This window comes from Pseudophryne corroboree, chromosome 9 (genome assembly GCF_028390025.1).
Source record: "Pseudophryne corroboree isolate aPseCor3 chromosome 9, aPseCor3.hap2, whole genome shotgun sequence".
Classification (NCBI taxonomy): domain Eukaryota; kingdom Metazoa; phylum Chordata; class Amphibia; order Anura; family Myobatrachidae; genus Pseudophryne; species Pseudophryne corroboree.
Window position 1 is genome coordinate 77421519 of NC_086452.1, and position 17803 is coordinate 77439321.

At 48.6% G+C, this 17803-nt stretch overlaps 1 protein-coding gene across 5 annotated transcripts in view; it reads left to right on the forward strand.

Annotated features, from left to right (window-relative positions):
- EPS15 (epidermal growth factor receptor pathway substrate 15) overlaps window positions 1-17803 on the forward strand; it is a 258145-nt gene that overhangs the window by 53528 nt on the left and 186814 nt on the right. For all 5 annotated transcript variants that reach the window (XM_063939551.1, XM_063939554.1, XM_063939552.1 and 2 more), the window contains exon 2: window positions 17340-17381. In XM_063939551.1, the coding sequence (XP_063795621.1) occupies window positions 17340-17381 (42 nt within the window). The remainder of the gene's footprint in view (window positions 1-17339; window positions 17382-17803) is intronic.

Sequence of the window (17803 nt, forward strand, 5' to 3'; positions counted from 1 at the left end):
TTCAGGGGGAGGAGGAGGAGAGAATGAGTGTGGTGTCTCCGTCGACAACGCCGACACCTGACTGGATGGATATGTGGAAGGTTTTAAGTGCTAATGTAAATTTATTGCACAAAAGATTAGACAAAGCTGAAGCTAGGGAACAGCCAGGGAGTCAACCCATGTCTGTCCCTATGTCGCAGGGACCTTCGGGATCTCAAAAGCGCCCACTATCCCAAATTGTAGACACTGATACCGACACGGACTCTGACTCCAGTGTCGACTACGATGATGCAAAATTACAGCCAAAAGTGGCTAAATGTATTCGATATATGATCATTGCAATAAAAGATGTTTCTCTAACGTCCTAAGTGGATGCTGGGGACTCCGTAAGGACCATGGGGAATAGCGGCTCAGCAGGAGACTGGGCACATCTAAAGAAAGCTTTAGGACTATCTGGTGTGCACTGGCTCCTCCCCCTATAACCCTCCTCCAAGCCTCAGTTAGATCTCTGTGCCCGAACGAGAAGGGTGCACACTAGGGGCTCTCCTGAGCTTCTTAGTGAAAGTTTTAGTTTAGGTTTTTTATTTTCAGTGAGACCTGCTGGCAACAGGCTCACTGCATCGAGGGACTAAGGTGAGAAGAAGCGAACTCACCTGCGTGCAGAGTGGATTGGGCTTCTTAGGCTACTGGACATTAGCTCCAGAGGGACGATCACAGGCCCAGCTTGGATGGGTCCCAGAGCCGCGCCGCCGGCCCCCTTACAGAGCCAGAAGGCAGAAGAGGTCCGGAAAATCGGCGGCAGAAGACGTCCTGTCTTCAACAAGGTAGCGCACAGCACTGCAGCTGTGCGCCATTGCTCTCAGCACACTTCACACTTCGGTCACTGAGGGTGCAGGGCGCTGGGGGGGGGGCGCCCTGAGACGCAATAAAAACACCTTGGATGGCAAAAAAAAATGCATCACATATAGCTCCTGGGCTATATGGATGCATTTAACCCCTGCCAGAATACATAGAAAAACGGGAGATAAGGCCGCCGATAAGGGGGCGGAGCCTATCTCCTCAGCACACTGGCGCCATTTTCCCTCACAGCTCCGTTGGAGGGAAGCTCCCTGGCTCTCCCCTGCAGTCACTACACTACAGAAAGGGTTAAAAAAAGAGAGGGGGGCACTAATTAGGCGCAGTATTAACTATACAGCAGCTATAAGGGGAAAAACACTTATATAAGGTTATCCCTGTATATATATAGCGCTCTGGTGTGTGCTGGCAAACTCTCCCTCTGTCTCCCCAAAGGGGCTAGTGGGGTCCTGTCCTCTATCAGAGCATTCCCTGTGTGTGTGCTGTATGTCGGTACTTTTGTGTCGACATGTATGAGGAGAAAAATAATGTGGAGACGGAGCAGATTGCCTGTAATAGTGATGTCAACCCCTAGGGGGTCGACACCTGAGTGGATGAACTGTTGGAAGGCATTACGTGACAGTGTCAGCTCTGTATAAAAGACAGTGGTTGACATGAGACAGCCGGCTACTCAGCTTGTGCCTGTCCAGACGTCTCATAGGCCGTCAGGGGCTCTAAAGCGCCCGTTACCTCAGATGGCAGATATAGACGCCGACACGGATACTGACTCCAGTGTCGACGGTGAAGAGACAAATGTGACTTCCAGTAGGGCCACACGTTACATGATTGAGGCAATGAAAAATGTTTTACACATTTCTGATAATACGAGTACCACCAAAAAGGGGTATTATGTTCGGTGAGGAAAAACTACCTGTAGTTTTCCTGAATCTGAGAAATTAAATGAGGTGTGTGATGATGCGTGGGTTTCCCCCGATAACAACTGATAATTTCTAAAATGTTATTGGCATTATATCCTTTCCCGCCAGAGGTTAGGGTGCGTTGGGAAACACCCCCTAGGGTGGATAAAGCGCTCACACGCTTGTAAGGGCTCTACCCTCGCCTGAGATGGCCGCCCTTAAGGATCCTGCTGATAGAAAGCAGGAGGGTATCCTAAAAGGTATTTACACACATACTGGTGTTATACTGCGACCAGCAATCGCCTCAGCCTGGATGTGCAGTGCTGGGTTGGCGTGGTCGGATTCCCTGACTGAAAATATTGATACCCTAGATAGGGACAGTATATTTTTGCCTATAGAGCATTTAAAAGATGCATTTCTATATATGCGCGATGCACAGCGGAATATTTGCCGACTGGCATCAAGTCTAAGCGCGTTGTCCATTTCTACCAGTAGAGGGTTATGGACACGTCAGTGGTCAGGTGATGCGTATTCCAAACGGCATTTGGAAGTATTGCTTTATTAAGGGGAGGAGTTATTTGGGGTCGGTCTTTCAGACCTGGTGGCCACGGCAACAGCTGGGAAATCCACGTTTGTACCCCAGGTCGCCTCTCAACATGAGAAGACGCCGTATTATCAGGCGCAGTCTTTTCGTGGACAAGCGGGCAAAAGGTTCCTCATTTCTGCCCCGTGACAGAGGGAGAGGAAAAAGGCTGCAGAAATCAGCCAGTTCACAGGAACAGAAACCCTCTCCCGCCTCTGCCAAGCCCTCAGTATACGCTGGGGCTTTACAAGCAGAATCGGGCACGGTGGGGGGCCCGTCTCAATGAATTTCAGCGCGCAGTGGGCTCACTCGCAAGTAGACCCCTGGATCCTTCAGGTGATATCTCAGGGGTACAAATTAGAATTCGAGACGTCTCCCCCTCGCCGTTTCCTAAAGTCGGCTTTACCGATGTCTCCTTCTGACAGGGAGACAGTTTTGGAAGCCATTCACAAGCTGTATTCCCAGCAGGTGATAATCAAGATACCCCTCCTGCAACAGGGAACGGGGTATTATTCCACACTGTTGTGGTACCGAAGCCGGACGGCTCGATGAGACCGATTCTAAATCTAAAATCTTTGAACACTTACATACAGAGGTTCAAATTCAAGATTGAGTCACTCAGAGCAGTGATTGCGAACCTGGAAGAAGGGGACTACATGATGTCTCGGGACTTCAAGGATGCTTACCTTCATGTCAAAATTTACCCTTCTCACCAAGGGTACCTCAGGTTTATGGTACAGAACTGTCACTATCAGTTCAGACGCTGCCGTATGGATGGTCCACGGCACCCCGGGTCTTTACCAAGGTAATGGCCGAAATGATGATAATCCTTCGAAGGAAAGGAATTTTAGTTATCCCTTACTTGGACAATTCCCTGATAAGGGTAAGATCCAGGGAACAGTTGGAGGTCGGTGTAGCACTATCTCAGGTAGTGTTGCGGCAGCACAATTGGATTCTCAATATTCCAAAATCGCAGCTGGTTCCGACGACGTGTCTTCTGTTCCTAGGGATGATCCTGGACACAGTCCAGAAAAAGGTGTTTCTCCCGGAGGAGAAAGCCAGGGAGTTATCCGAGCTAGTCAGGAACCTCCTAAAAACCGAGCCAAGTCTCAGTGCATCAATGCACAAGGGTTCTGGGTAAAATGGTGGCTTCCTACGAAGCAATCCCATTCGGCAGATTCCACGCAAGAACTTTCCAGTGGGACCTGCTGGACAAATGGTCCGGGTCGCATCTTCAGATGCATCAGCGGATAACCCTGTCACCAAGGACAAGGGTGTCCCTCCTGTGGTGGTTGCAGAGTGCTCATCTTCTAGAGGGCCGCAGATTAGGCATTCAGGACTGGGTCCTGGTGACCACGGATGCCAGCCTGCGAGGCTGGGGAGCAGTCACACAGGGAAGGAATATCCAGGGCTTATGGTCAAGCCTGGAGACATCACTTCACATAAATATACTGAAGCTAAGGGACATTTACAATGCTTAGCAAGACCTCTGCTTCAAGGTCAGCCGGTGTTGATCCAGTCGGACAACATCACGGCAGTCACCCACGTAAACAGACAGGGTGGCACAAGAAGCAGGAGGGCAATGGCAGAAGCTGCAAGGATTCTTCGCTGGGCGGAAAATCATGTGATAGCACTGTCAGCAGTATTCATTCCGGGAGTGGACAACTGGGAAGCAGACTTCCTCAGCACGACCTCCACCCGGGAGAGTGGGGACTTCACCCAGAAGTCTTCCACATGATTAAAAACTCGACAGGTATTACGCCAGGTCCAGGGACCCTCAGGCAATAAGCTGTAGACGCTCTGGTAGCACCGTGGGTGTACCAGTCAGGGTATGTGTTCCCTCCTCTGCCTCTCATACCCAAGGTACTGAGATTGATAAGATGGAGAGGAGTAAGCACTATATTCGTGGTTCCGGATTGGCCAAGAAGGACTTTGTAACCGGAACTTCAAGAGATGCTCACGGAGGATCCGTGGCCTCTACCTCTAAGAAGGGACCTGCTCCAGCAAGGACCCTGTCTGTTCCAAGACTTACCGCGGCTGCGTTTGACGGCATGGCGGTTGAACGCCGGATCCTGAAGGAAAAAAGGCATTCCGGATGAAGTCATCCCTATCCTGATCAAAGCCAGGAAGGATGTAACCGCAAAAACATTATCACCGCAATTGGCGAAAATATGTTGCGTGATGCGAGGCCAGTAAGGCCCGACGGAGGAATTTCAACTGGGTCGATTCCTACATTTCCTGCAAACAGGAGTGTCTATGGGCCTGAAATTGGGGTCCATTAAGGTTCAAATTTCGGCCCTGTCAATTTTCTTCCAAAAAGAACTAGCTTCAGTCCCTGAAGTTCAGACGTTTGTAAAAGGGGTACTGCATATACAGCCTCCTTTTGTGCCTCCAGTGGCACTTTGGGATCTCAATGTAGTTTTGGGTTCCAAAAGTCACATTGGTTTGAACCACTTAAATCTGTGGAGTTAAAATATCTCACATGGAAAGTGGTCATGCTGTTGGCCCTGGCCTGGGCCAGGCGCGTGTCAGAATTGGCGGCTTTATCCTGAAAAAGCCCTTATCTGATTTTCCATTCGGACAGGGCGAAATTGAGGACTCGTCCTCAGTTTCTCCCTAAGGTGGTTTCAGCGTTTCACCTGAACCAACCTAATTGTGGTGCCTGCGGCTACTAGGGACTTGGAGGACTCCAAGTTGCTAGACGTTGTCAGGGCCCTGAAAATATATGTTTCCAGGACGGCTGGAGTCAGGAAATCTGACTCGCTGTTTATCCTGTATGCACCCAACAAGCTGGGTGCTCCTGCTTCTAAGCAGACTATTGCTCGTTGGATTTGTAGTACAATTCAGCTTGCACATTCTGTGGCAGGCCTGCCACAGCCAAAAATCTGTAAATGCCCACTCCACAAGGAAGGTGGGCTCATCTTGGGCGGCTGCCCGAGGGGTCTCGGCTTTACAACTTTGCCGAGCAGCTACTTGGTCAGGAGCAAATACATTTGTAAAATTCTACAAAATTGATATCCTGGCTGAGGAGGACCTGGAGTTCTCTCATTTGGTGCTGCAGAGTCATCCGCACTCTCCCGCCCGTTTGGGAGCTTTGATATAATCCCCATGGTCCTTACGGAGTCCCCAGCATCCACTTAGGACGTTAGAGAAAATAAGAATTTACTTACCGATAATTCTATTTCTCATAGTCCGTAGTGGATGCTGGGCGCCCATCCCAAGTGCGGATTGTCTGCAATACTTGTACATAGTTATTGTTACAAAAATCGGGTTATTGTTGTGAGCCATCTTTCAGAGGCTCCTCTGTTATCATGCTGTTAACTGGGTTCAGATCACAGGTTATACGGTGTGATTGGTGTGGCTGGTATGAGTCTTACCCGGGATTCAAAATCCTTCCTTATTGTGTACGCTCGTCCGGGCACAGTATCCTAACTGAGGCTTGGAGGAGGGTCATAGGGGGAGGAGCCAGTGCACACCAGATAGTCCTAAAGCTTTCTTTAGATGTGCCCAGTCTCCTGCGGAGCCGCTATTCCCCATGGTCCTTACGGAGTCCCCAGCATCCACTACGGACTATGAGAAATAGAATTATCGGTAAGTAAATTCTTATTTTTGCATATCACAGAGGAACCCCCTGTCCCTGACACGAGGGTACACATGTATAAAGGAAAGAAACCTGAGGTAACCTTTCCCCCCTCACATGAGTTGAACGAATTATGTGAAAAAGCTTGGGAATCTCCAGACAAAAAACTGCAGATTCCCAAAAAGATTCTTTTGGCGTATCCTTTCCCACCAACAGACAGGATACGGTGGGAATCCTCCCCTAGGCTGGACAAGGCATTAACACGCTTATCCAAAAAGGTAGCGCTGCCATCCCAAGATACGGCTACCCTCAGGGACCCTGCTGACCGCAAGCAGGAGGTTATCCTGAAGTCCATTTACACACATTCTGGTACCTTACTCAGACCGGCGATTGCGTCGGCCTGGGTTTGTAGCGCGGTAGCAGCATGGACAGACACCTTATCAGCGGATATTGAGACCCTAGATAAGGATACCATTTTATTGACCCTAGGGCATATAAAAGATGCGGTCTTATATATGAGAGATGCTCAAAGAGACATTAGTCTACTGGGTTCTAGAATCAACGCGATGTCCATTTCTGTTAGACGAGTCCTATGGACCCGGCAATGGACAGGTGATGCCGACTCAAAAAGGCATATGGAGGTTTTACCTTACAAGGGCGAGGAATTGTTTGGGGAAGGTCTCTCGGACCTGGTCTCCACGGTTACAGCGGGTAAATCAAATTTTCTACCTTATATTCCCTCACAGCCTAAGAAAGCACCACATTATCAAATGCAGTCCTTTCGATCACAAAGAAACAAGAAAGTACGAGGTGCGTCCTTTCTTGCCAGAGGTAAGGGCAGAGGAAAAAAGCTGCACTACACAGCTAGTTCCCAGAAACAGAAGTCCTCCTCGGCCTCTACAAAATCCACCGCATGACGCTGGGGCTCCGCTACAGGAGTCTGCCCCAGTGGGGGCACGTCTTCGAATTTTCAGCCACATCTGGGTTCACTCACAGGTGGATCCCTGGGCAATAGAAATTGTTTCCCAGGGTTACAAGCTAGAATTCGAAGAGGTGCCTCCTCGCCGGTTTTTCAAATCGGCCCTACCAGCTTTTCCCCCGGAAAGGGAGATAGTGTTAAATGCAATTCACAAATTGTATCTTCAACAGGTGGTGGTCAAGGTTCCCCTATTTCAACAACGGAGGGGATATTACTCAACCCTATTTGTGACCCCGAAACCGGACGGTTCGGTCAGACCCATTTTAAATTTAAAATCCCTGAACCTATACTTGAAGAGATTCAAGTTCAAGATGGAATCGCTCAGAGCGGTCATCGCCAGCCTGGAAGGGGGGGACTTTATGGTATCTCTGGACATAAAGGATGCATACCTTCATGTTCCCATTTATCCACATCATCAGGCGTACCTGAGATTTGCGTTACAGGATTGTCATTACCAATTTCAGACGTTGGCGTTTGGGCTTTCCACGGCCCCGAGGATTTTCACCAAGGTAATGGCGGAAATGATGGTGCTCCTGCGCAAGCAAGGTGTCACAATTATCCCGTACTTGGACGATCTCCTGATAAAAGCGAGATCAAGAAAGCAGTTACTGAACAGCGTGTCACTTTCACTGAAGGTGTTACAGCAACACGGCTGGATTCTCAACATCCCGAAGTCGCAGTTGGTTCCTACGACTCGTCTGACTTTCTTGGGCATGATTCTGGATACAGACCAGAAAAAGGTTTATCTTCCGATAGAAAAAGCTCAGGAACTCATGACTCTAGTCGGGAACTTATTGAAGCCAAAACAGGTGTCAGTGAATCACTGCACTCGAGTCCTGGGAAAGATGGTGGCATCATACGAAGCCATTCCCTTCGGCAGGTACCATGCGAGGACTTTCCAATGGGATCTATTGGACAAATGGTCCGGGTCGCATCTACAAATGCATCGGTTGATCACCCTGTCCCCCAGAGCCAGGGTATCTCTCCTGTGGTGGCTGCAGAGTGCTCACCTTTTAGAAGGCCGCAGGTTCGGCATTCAGGACTGGATCCTGGTGACCACGGACGCGAGCCTCCGAGGTTGGGGAGCAGTCACGCAGGGAAGAAACTTCCAAGGTCTTTGGTCAAGTCAAGAGACTTGTCTTCACATCAACATCCTGGAACTGAGGGCTATATACAACGCCTTACGTCAAACGGAGACCTTACTGCGCGACCGACCAGTTCTGATCCAGTCAGACAACATCACCGCAGTGGCTCATGTAAACCGCCAAGGCGGCACAAGGAGCAGAGTGGCAATGGCGGAAACCGCCAGGATTCTTCGCTGGGCGGAAAATCATGTAAGCGCACTGTCAGCAGTGTTCATTCCGGGAGTGGACAACTGGAAAGCAGACTTTCTCAGCAGACACGACCTGCATGCAGGAGAGTGGGGACTTCATCAGGAAGTCTTCGCACAGATTGCAAGTCAGTGGGGACTGCCCCATATAGACATTATGGCGTCCCGCCTCAACAAAAAGCTACAGAGGTATTGCGCCAGATCAAAAGACCCTCAGGCGGTAGCTGTAGACGCCCTAGTGACACCGTGGGTGTTCCAGTCGGTCTATGTGTTTCCTCCTCTTCCTCTCATACCCAAGGTGTTGAGAATAATAAGAAAAAGAGGAGTGAGAACAATTCTCATTGTTCCAGATTGGCCACGAAGGACCTGGTATCCGGATCTGCGGGATATGCTCACAGAAGATCCGTGGCCTCTTCCTCTACGACAGGACCTGTTGCAACAAGGGCCCTGTCTGTTCCGGGTCCCTCCCGCCCGGTTTGGAGCTTTGGTATAATCCCCATGGTCCTTACGGAGTCCCCAGCATCCTCTAGGACATAAGAAAAAATAAGATTTTAAACCTACCGGTAAATCTTTTTCTTGTAGTCCGTAGAGGATGCTGGGCGCCCGTCCCAAGAGCGGACTACTTCTGCAAGACTTGTATATAGTTTTGCTTACATAAGGGTTATGTTATAGTTTTCATCGGTCTTGGACTGACGCTATGTTGTTTTCATACTGTTAACTGGTTAGTTTATCACAAGTTATACGGTGTGATTGGTGTGGCTGGTATGAATCTTGCCCTTGGATTAACAAAAATCCTTTCCTCGTACTGTCCGTCTACTCTGGGCACAGTTTCTCTAACTGAGGTCTGGAGGAGGGGCATAGAGGGAGGAGCCAGTGCACACCCATACCTAAAGTCTTTTTTAAAGTGCCCATGTCTCCTGCGGAGCCCGTCTGTCCCCATGGTCCTTACGGAGTCCCCAGCATCCTCTACGGACTACGAGAAAAAGATATACCGGTAGGTTTAAAATCTTTTCTCTGACGTCCTAGTGGATGCTGGGGACTCCGTCAGGACCATGGGGATTAGCGGCTCCGCAGGAGACAGGGCACAAAAATAAAGCTTTAGGATCAGGTGGTGTGCACTGGCTCCTCCCCCTATGACCCTCCTCCAAGCCTCAGTTAGGTTTTTGTGCCCGTCCGAGCAGGGTGCAATCTAGGTGGCTCTCCTAAAGAGCTGCTTAGAAAAAGTTTTTAGGTTTTTTATTTTACAGTGAGTCCTGCTGGCAACAGGCTCACTGCAACGAGGGACTTAGGGGAGAAGAAGTGAACTCACCTGCGTGCAGGATGGATTGGCTTCTTAGGCTACTGGACACCATTAGCTCCAGAGGGATCGAACACAGGCCCAGCCTCGGAGCTCGGTCCCAGAGCCGCGCCGCCGTCCCCCTTGCAGATGCCAAAAAGTGAAGGTCCAGAAACCGGCGGCAGAAGACTTTTCAGTCTTCATGAGGTAGCGCACAGCACTGCAGCTGTGCGCCATTGTTGTCACACACTTCACACCAGCGGTCACTGAGGATGCAGGGCGCTGTGGGGGGCGCCCTGGGCAGCAATGAAATACCTATACTGGCTAAAAGATACATCACATATAGCCCCTGGGGCTATATGGATGTATTTAACCCCTGCCAGGTCTCAGAAAAACGGGAGAAGAAGCCAGCCGAAAAGGGGGCGGGGCCTATTCTCCTCAGCACACAGCGCCATTTTCCCTCACAGAAATGCTGGTGGGAAGGCTCCCAGGCTCTCCCCTGCACTGCACTACAGAAACAGGGTTAAACAGAGAGGGGGGGCACTTATTTGGCGATATGATTATATATATTAAGATGCTATAAGGGAAAAACACTTATATAAAGGTTGTCCCTGTATAATTATAGCGTTTTGGTGTGTGCTGGCAAACTCTCCCTCTGTCTCTCCAAAGGGCTAGTGGGGTCCTGTCCTCTATCAGAGCATTCCCTGTGTGTGTGCTGTGTGTCGGTACGTGTGTGTCGACATGTATGAGGACGATGTTGGTGAGGAGGCGGAGCAATTGCCTGTAATGGTGATGTCACTCTCTAGGGAGTCGACACCGGAATGGATGGCTTATTTAAGGAATTACGTGATAATGTCAACACGCTGCAAGGTCGGTTGACGACATGAGACGGCCGGCAAACCAATTAGTACCTGTCCAGGCGTCTCAAACACCGTCAGGGGCGTTAAAACGTCTTTTTACCTCAGTCGGTCGACACAGACACGGACACGGACACTGACTCCAGTGTCGACGGTGAAGAAACAAACGTATTTTTCTTTTAGGGCCACACGTTACTTGTTAAGGGCAATGAAGGAGGTGTTACATATTTCTGATACTACAAGTACCACAAAAAAGGGTATTTTGTGGAGTGTGAAAAAACTACCTGTAGTTTTTCCTGAATCAGATAAATTAAATGAAGTGTGTGATGATGCGTGGGTTTCCCCCGATAGAAAATTATTGGCGGTATACACTTTCCCGCCAGAAGTTAGGGCGCGTTGGGAAACACCCCTTAGGGTGGATAAGGCGCTCACACGCTTATCAAAACAAGTGGCGGTACCGTCTCCAGATAGGGCCACCCTCAAGGAGCCAGCTGATAGGAGGCTGGAAAATATCCTAAAAAGTATATACACACATACTGGTGTTATACTGCGACCAGCGATCGCCTCAGCCTGGATGTGCAGCGCTGGGGTGGCTTGGTCGGATTCCCTGACTGAAAATATTGATACTATAGAGCATTTAAAGGATGCATTTCTATATATGCGAGATGCACAGAGGGATATTTGCACTCTGGCATCAAGAGTAAGTGCGATGTCCATATCTGCCAGAAGTTGTTTATGGACACGACAGTGGTCAGGTGATGCAGATTCCAAACGGCACATGGAAGTATTGCCGTATAAAGGAGAAAAAGACAACGTCTTTTCAGCCTCAGTCCTTTCGTCCCCATAAGGGCAAGCGGTCAAAAGGCCAGTCATATCTGCCATGGGATAGAGGAAAGGGAAGAAGACTGCAGCAGGCAGCCCATTCCCAGGAACAGAAGCACTCCACCGCTTCTGCCAAGTCCTCAGCATGACGCTGGGGCCGTACAAGCGGACTCAGGTGCGGTGGGGGGTCGTCTCAAGAGTTTCAGCACGCAGTGGGCTCACTCGCAAGTGGACCCCTGGATCCTACAAGTAGTATCCCAGGGGTACAGATTGGAAGTTCGAGACGTCTCCCCCTCGCAGGTTCCTGAAGTCTGCCTTACCAACGTCTCCCTCCGACAGGGAGGCAGTAGTGGAAACAATTCACAAGCTGTATTCCCAGCAGGTGATAATCAAAGTACCCCTCCTACAACAAGGAAAGGGGTATTATTACACACTATATTGTGGTACTGAAGCCAGACGGCTCGGTGAGACCTATTCTAAATCTGAAATATTTGAACACTTACATAAAAAGGTTCAAATCAAGATGGAGTCACTCAGAGCAGTGATAGCGAACCAGAAAAAAGGGGACTATATGGTGTCCCGGGACAGATGCTTACCTCCATGTCCCAATTTGCCCTTCTCACCAAGGGTACCTCAGGTTCGTGGTACAGAACTGTCACTATCAGTTTCAGACGCTGCCGGTTGGATTGTCCACGGCACCCCGGGTCCTTACCAAGGTAATGGCCGAAATGATGATTCTTCTTCAAAGAAAATGGACGATCTCCTGATAAGGGCAAGGTCCAGGGAACAGTTGGAGGTCGGAGTAGCACTATCTCAAGTAGTTCTACGACAGCACGGGTGGATTCTAAATATTCCAAAACCGCAGCTGTTTCCGACGACACGTCTGCTGTTCCTAGGGATGATTCTGGACACAGTCCAGAAAAAGGTGTTTCTCCCGGAGAAGAAAGCCAGGGAGTTATCCGAGCTAGTCAGGAACCTCCTAAAACCAGGAAAAGTGTCAGTGCATCATTGCACAAGGGTCCTGGGAAAAATGGTGGCTTCTTACGAAGCGATTCCATTCGGCAGATTTCACGCAAGAACTTTTCAGTGGGATCTGCTGGACAAATGGTCCGGATCGCATCTGCAGATGCATCAGCGGATAACCTTATCGCCACGGACAAGGGTGTCTCTTCTGTGGTGGTTGCAGAGTGCTCATCTGTTAGAGGGCCGCAGATTCGGCATACAGGACTGGGTCCTGGTGACCACGGATGCCAGTCTGAGAGGCTGGGGAGCGGTCACACAGGGAAGAAACTTCCAGGGAGTATGGTCAAGCCTGGAGATGTCTCTTCACATAAATATACTGGAGCTAAGAGCGATTTACAATGCTCTAAGCCTGGCAAAACCCCTGCTTCAGGGTCAGCCGGTGTTGATCCAGTCGGACAACATCACGGCAGTCGCCCACGTAAACAGACAGGGCGGCACAAGAAGCAGGAGAGCAATGGCAGAAGCTGCAAGGATTCTTCGCTGGGCGGAAGATCATGTGATAGCACTGTCAGCAGTGTTCATTCCGGGAGTGGACAACTGGGAAGCAGACTTCCTCAGCAGACACGATCTACACCCGGGAGAGTGGGGACTTCATCCAGAAGTCTTCCACATGATTGTGAACCGTTGGGAAAAACCAAAGGTGGATATGATGGCGTCTCGCCTCAACAAAAAACTGGACAGGTATTGCGCCAGGTCAAGAGACCCTCAGGCAATAGCTGTGGACGCTCTGGTAACACCGTGGGTGTTCCAGTCAGTGTATGTGTTTCCTCCTCTGCCTCTCATACCAAAAGTACTGAGAATTATACGGCAAAGGGGAGTAAGAACGATACTCGTGGCTCCGGATTGGCCAAGAAGAACTTGGTACCCGGAACTTCAGGAGATGCTCACGGAAGATCCGTGGCCTCTACCTCTAAGACGGGACCTGCTTCAGCAGGGACCGTGTCTATTCCAAGACTTACCGCGGCTGCGTTTGATGGCATGGCGGTTGAACGCCGAATTCTAAGGGAAAAAGGCATTCCGGAAGAGGTCATTCCTACACTGGTAAAAGCCAGGAAGGAGGTGACTGCACAACATTATCACCGCATTTGGAGAAAATATGTTGCGTGGTGTGAGGCCAGGAAGGCCCCCACGGAGGAATTTCAATTGGGTCGATTCCTACATTTCCTGCAAACAGGATTGTCTATGGGCCCCAAATTGGGGTCCATTAAGGTTCAAATTTCGGCCCTGTCGATTTTCTTCCAGAAAGAATTGGCTTCAGTTCCTGAAGTCCAGACTTTTGTAAAAGGAGTACTACATATACAGCCCCGGTTGTGCCCCCAGTGGCTCCGTGGGACCTTAATGTAGTTTTGGATTTTCTCAAATCCCATTGGTTTGAGCCACTCAAATCGGTGGATTTGAAATATCTTACATGGAAAGTAACCATGCTACTAGCCCTGGCTTCAGCCAGGAGAGTGTCAGAATTGGCGGCTTTATCGTATAAAAGCCCATATCTGATTTTCCATTCGGACAGGGCAGAACTGCGGAAGCGTCCTCAGTTTCTGCCTAAGGTGGTGTCAGCGTTTCACCTGAACCAGCCTATTGTGGTGCCTGCGGCTACTAGCGATTTGGAGGATTCCAAGTTGCTGGACGTTGTCAGGGCATTGAAAATATATATTTCAAGGACGGCTGGAGTCAGAAAATCCGACTCGCTGTTTATATTGTATGCACCCAACAAGCTGGGTGCTCCTGCTTCTAAGCAGACGATTGCTCGTTGGATTTGTAGCACAATTCAACTTGCACATTCTGTGGCAGGCCTGCCACAGCCTAAATCTGTCAAGGCCCATTCCACAAGGAAGGTGGGCTCATCCTGGGCGGCTGCCCGAGGGGTCTCGGCATTACAACTCTGCCGAGCAGCTACGTGGTCGGGGGAGAACACGTTTGTAAAATTCTACAAATTTGATACCCTGGCTAAAGAGGACCTGGAGTTCTCTCATTCGGTGCTGCAGAGTCATCCGCACTCTCCCGCCCGTTTGGGAGCTTTGGTATAATCCCCATGGTCCTGACGGAGTCCCCAGCATCCACTAGGACGTCAGAGAAAATAAGATTTTACTTACCGATAAATCTATTTCTCGTAGTCCGTAGTGGATGCTGGGCGCCCATCCCAAGTGCGGATTGTCTGCAATACTTGTACATAGTTATTGTTACAAAAAAATCGGGTTGTTATTGTTGTGAGCCGTCTGTTCAGAGGCTCCTACGTGTGTCATACTGTTAACTGGGTTCAGATCACAAGTTGTACGGTGTGATTGGTGTGGCTGGTATGAGTCTTACCCGGGATTCAAAATCCTTCCTTATTGTGTACGCTCGTCCGGGCACAGTATCCTAACTGAGGCTTGGAGGAGGGTCATAGGGGGAGGAGCCAGTGCACACCACCTGATCCTAAAGCTTTATTTTTGTGCCCTGTCTCCTGCGGAGCCGCTAATCCCCATGGTCCTGACGGAGTCCCCAGCATCCACTACGGACTACGAGAAATAGATTTATCGGTAAGTAAAATCTTATTATTTTTTGTGTGATTTTGTTGTCAGCACATTCAACTATGTAAAGAACAAAGTATTTAATAAGAATATTTCATTCATTCAGATCTAGGATGTGTTATTTTAGTGTTCCCTTTATTTTTTTGAGCAGTGTATATATATATGTGTGTATATGTGTATATATATATATATATATATATGTGTGTGCGTATATGAAGGGATGGCATAAACACCATGAAACGTTGATCATAACCTGTGGATTACGTTGTTATATCTGCAAAATGCTTTTGAGTGTCACCTCAGAAACAAATATATATTTGCTTCTGAGGTGAAACTCAAAGGCATCTTGCAGATAACAAAAATGTAATCCACAGGTTATGATCAACGTTTCATGGTGTTTATGCCATTTCTTCAGGATGGTATAAAAACCATGAAGCGTCGATCATCACCTTTTGAGTTCCATATATAGTCGGTCTCCAAATTCAGCCGGCACGCAAAGCAAATTTCACAGCGTGCCCAGGTTCTCATTTAAAATATACAATATACATTTAAGTATCTAATATACAAACCCCCCTCCCTTCCCCCGGGTTCCCCCTGTTTTAAGTGCCCTGGGCCCGCCCAAGGCATAATCCGGCTCTACCTTGACCATGGAAATGTAATTGAGATAAGAGTAACCTCCCATAATTCTGCCACATGTTCATGAAAGACATTGATGATTCGCAAAAGTCAATTGAATGAACATGCATACTGATAGGCAATACAGTGGAATCGTGTTCAGAAGGTAGAGCTGGAATCGAACCAGGATTGAATGGAGCCATCCATAAGGGGTCTTTAATAACCACCATTGGTCCGTTAGTGGGACCAGATACTTGCAGATGAATGAGCAGCATTCTTGTGATGTAGGATGCTACAATGGAAAATGCTGCTTGTGGCTGAGAATGATGATCCATGACTTCAGAGCGGCGCTGCTTAGTTAATGTAACTGCAGAATAGTCAAACAATAAAGCAGGTCATGTAGCAAGGCAATATTAAAAACATGAATTACTAATGAGTTCCGTTACATTAAACCTTGCAAAGTTGGCTTTGCAAACATGTACACGTCCAACTCTGTTCGAGGCCCAACGTCTGTTGTCACGTTTGGATCTTTGTGCCAATTCCTTTTTTGATCTTTAATTGTTATCCACATTTTACTACTTATTTTCACCTATTTGTTTTACACAGTAACTCTTATAAGTGTAATAGTTATATTAAATGTTGATACATATTTTGGTTTATTTACTCGCATAAATGCACCATGTAAGCTCTGCTACCTTCATTAGTAGTATTGACAATGTATGGCAGTAGTTCTCAAACTGTGTGCTGTGTCACCCTGGGGTGCCTCGGGGCACTTGCAGGGGCGTCCTGGGTCGGTGGTTTAGGACCAATTCAAATTATTTATGGTCAATGTAATAGGCAAAATCAGTGGCTTCCAATCATAAAATATGTGGACAAACAGAAGTGAATCTTGTCCCTTACCGTTAGTATTACATAAGCAGCAGTGAAGAGCACATAACAGTGTCTGTACGTGTCACAGGGGGATGCGGTCATGTGACCGGCGCTGAGGATCCCGGCAGTCACCATGCCGACGCCGGGATCCTGAGAAATCAAAATGCCGGCAGCCAGAATGCCGACCCACAGGGACTATTCCCACTAGTTGGGGTCCACGATGCCCATAGAGTGTGAATAGAACCTGTAGCGAGCCACCGAGCCCGCAAGGGGCTTTTTTGCACTTGCCTGACAGGATCCCTGCTGCCGGGATCCCGGGGTCAGTATGCTGACCTCTGGGATCCCGAGCGCAGGTCTCTCCCAGCACCAACCCCTCACGGGTAGGAAGCTGTAAATAACTAGCCATTTGCGGCTATTCCTCTAAAAGCACCTATTTTCATGGGTTAGTAGCAAATATTTAGTATCCCCTGAATGTATTGCTGAGGGACCGCAGCAGATTTCTTCATTATCTGCTGCGATCCCTCCATTCCCGCTGGCAGCCGCATCCTCCATAGGTTTCTACGGGGAATGTGATGCCGCCAGATTTAGCCATTTCTGGAATGCAAATCCAAATATTTAAATTTGTAAAATGTCTACAGGATCTATAGTGAACAGGTAAATATGGTCTTCAGTTTTTTTATAATGTGTTTTTCACACTCTAATAAGTGCACCGTGTCCCCTCGCGTGGCTCACGTCACCCCCCACACTTCGGGCATGGAAATCGTAGTTCATGCGGATGGTAGAGTATGAGAAAAATGACAAGAAATTCAGCCATTTGTTCCTATTGACCTGAGACCCAGTTGACCTTTTACCCGTTGACCTTTTGTACATGTCGATCTAATATGTGTCGACCATATGGGGTCCACTTGTTGACTGTCGACCAATGATCCGGATACTATGTGTCTGCCATTTCTTCCTATGTAAATGGGTGGTGAGTGAGAGAGGCCTGATGCCCAGCTTACTGAAATTGTGCATCTGTGTTCCTGAAAACACTGAGCCAGAGCCCGCTGTTACCTGCCCTGGAGCTACATTTCATTTTATCTGGACTTCACCCATGTACCAGCTGCCAGTCATCACCAGCTGAAGTCTCATTGTTTCATCTGAATTATGTTCTTTGTCTTTCAGATCCCCAGTAATAATGCCGTGTATGAGAAATACTTCCACCAGGTCAGTTTACTTCTAAATCTATCTGTGACATCCGCTGGAACTCCATCGCATCGTATCTTGTATAAGGGATTCTATAGCTAATATCTGTATTTCTTGCTCCAGTTAATATGCAAGAGAACATTCAGTACAACCTGCTCTATGCTGATACCGTGGCTGTCTGTATGCATCATGCTTTTTCCAGGCCAGATTCCTCTATACCTCACAGTTTTTCTGCTGGGAAATACCTAAGAAGCCGGCAAAGAGCAGTGGGGGCACAAACTTCTCATTACCTTTGTTAGATCTCACTTGACATTCCAACTCATTCCATTCCCAGCTGTCTGCACAAGTGAGGCAGATGTATTAAGCCTGGAGAAGTGATAAAGCAGTAATAAGTGCAAGGTGATAACGCACCAGCCGATCAGCTCCTAAGTGTCCGTTTACAC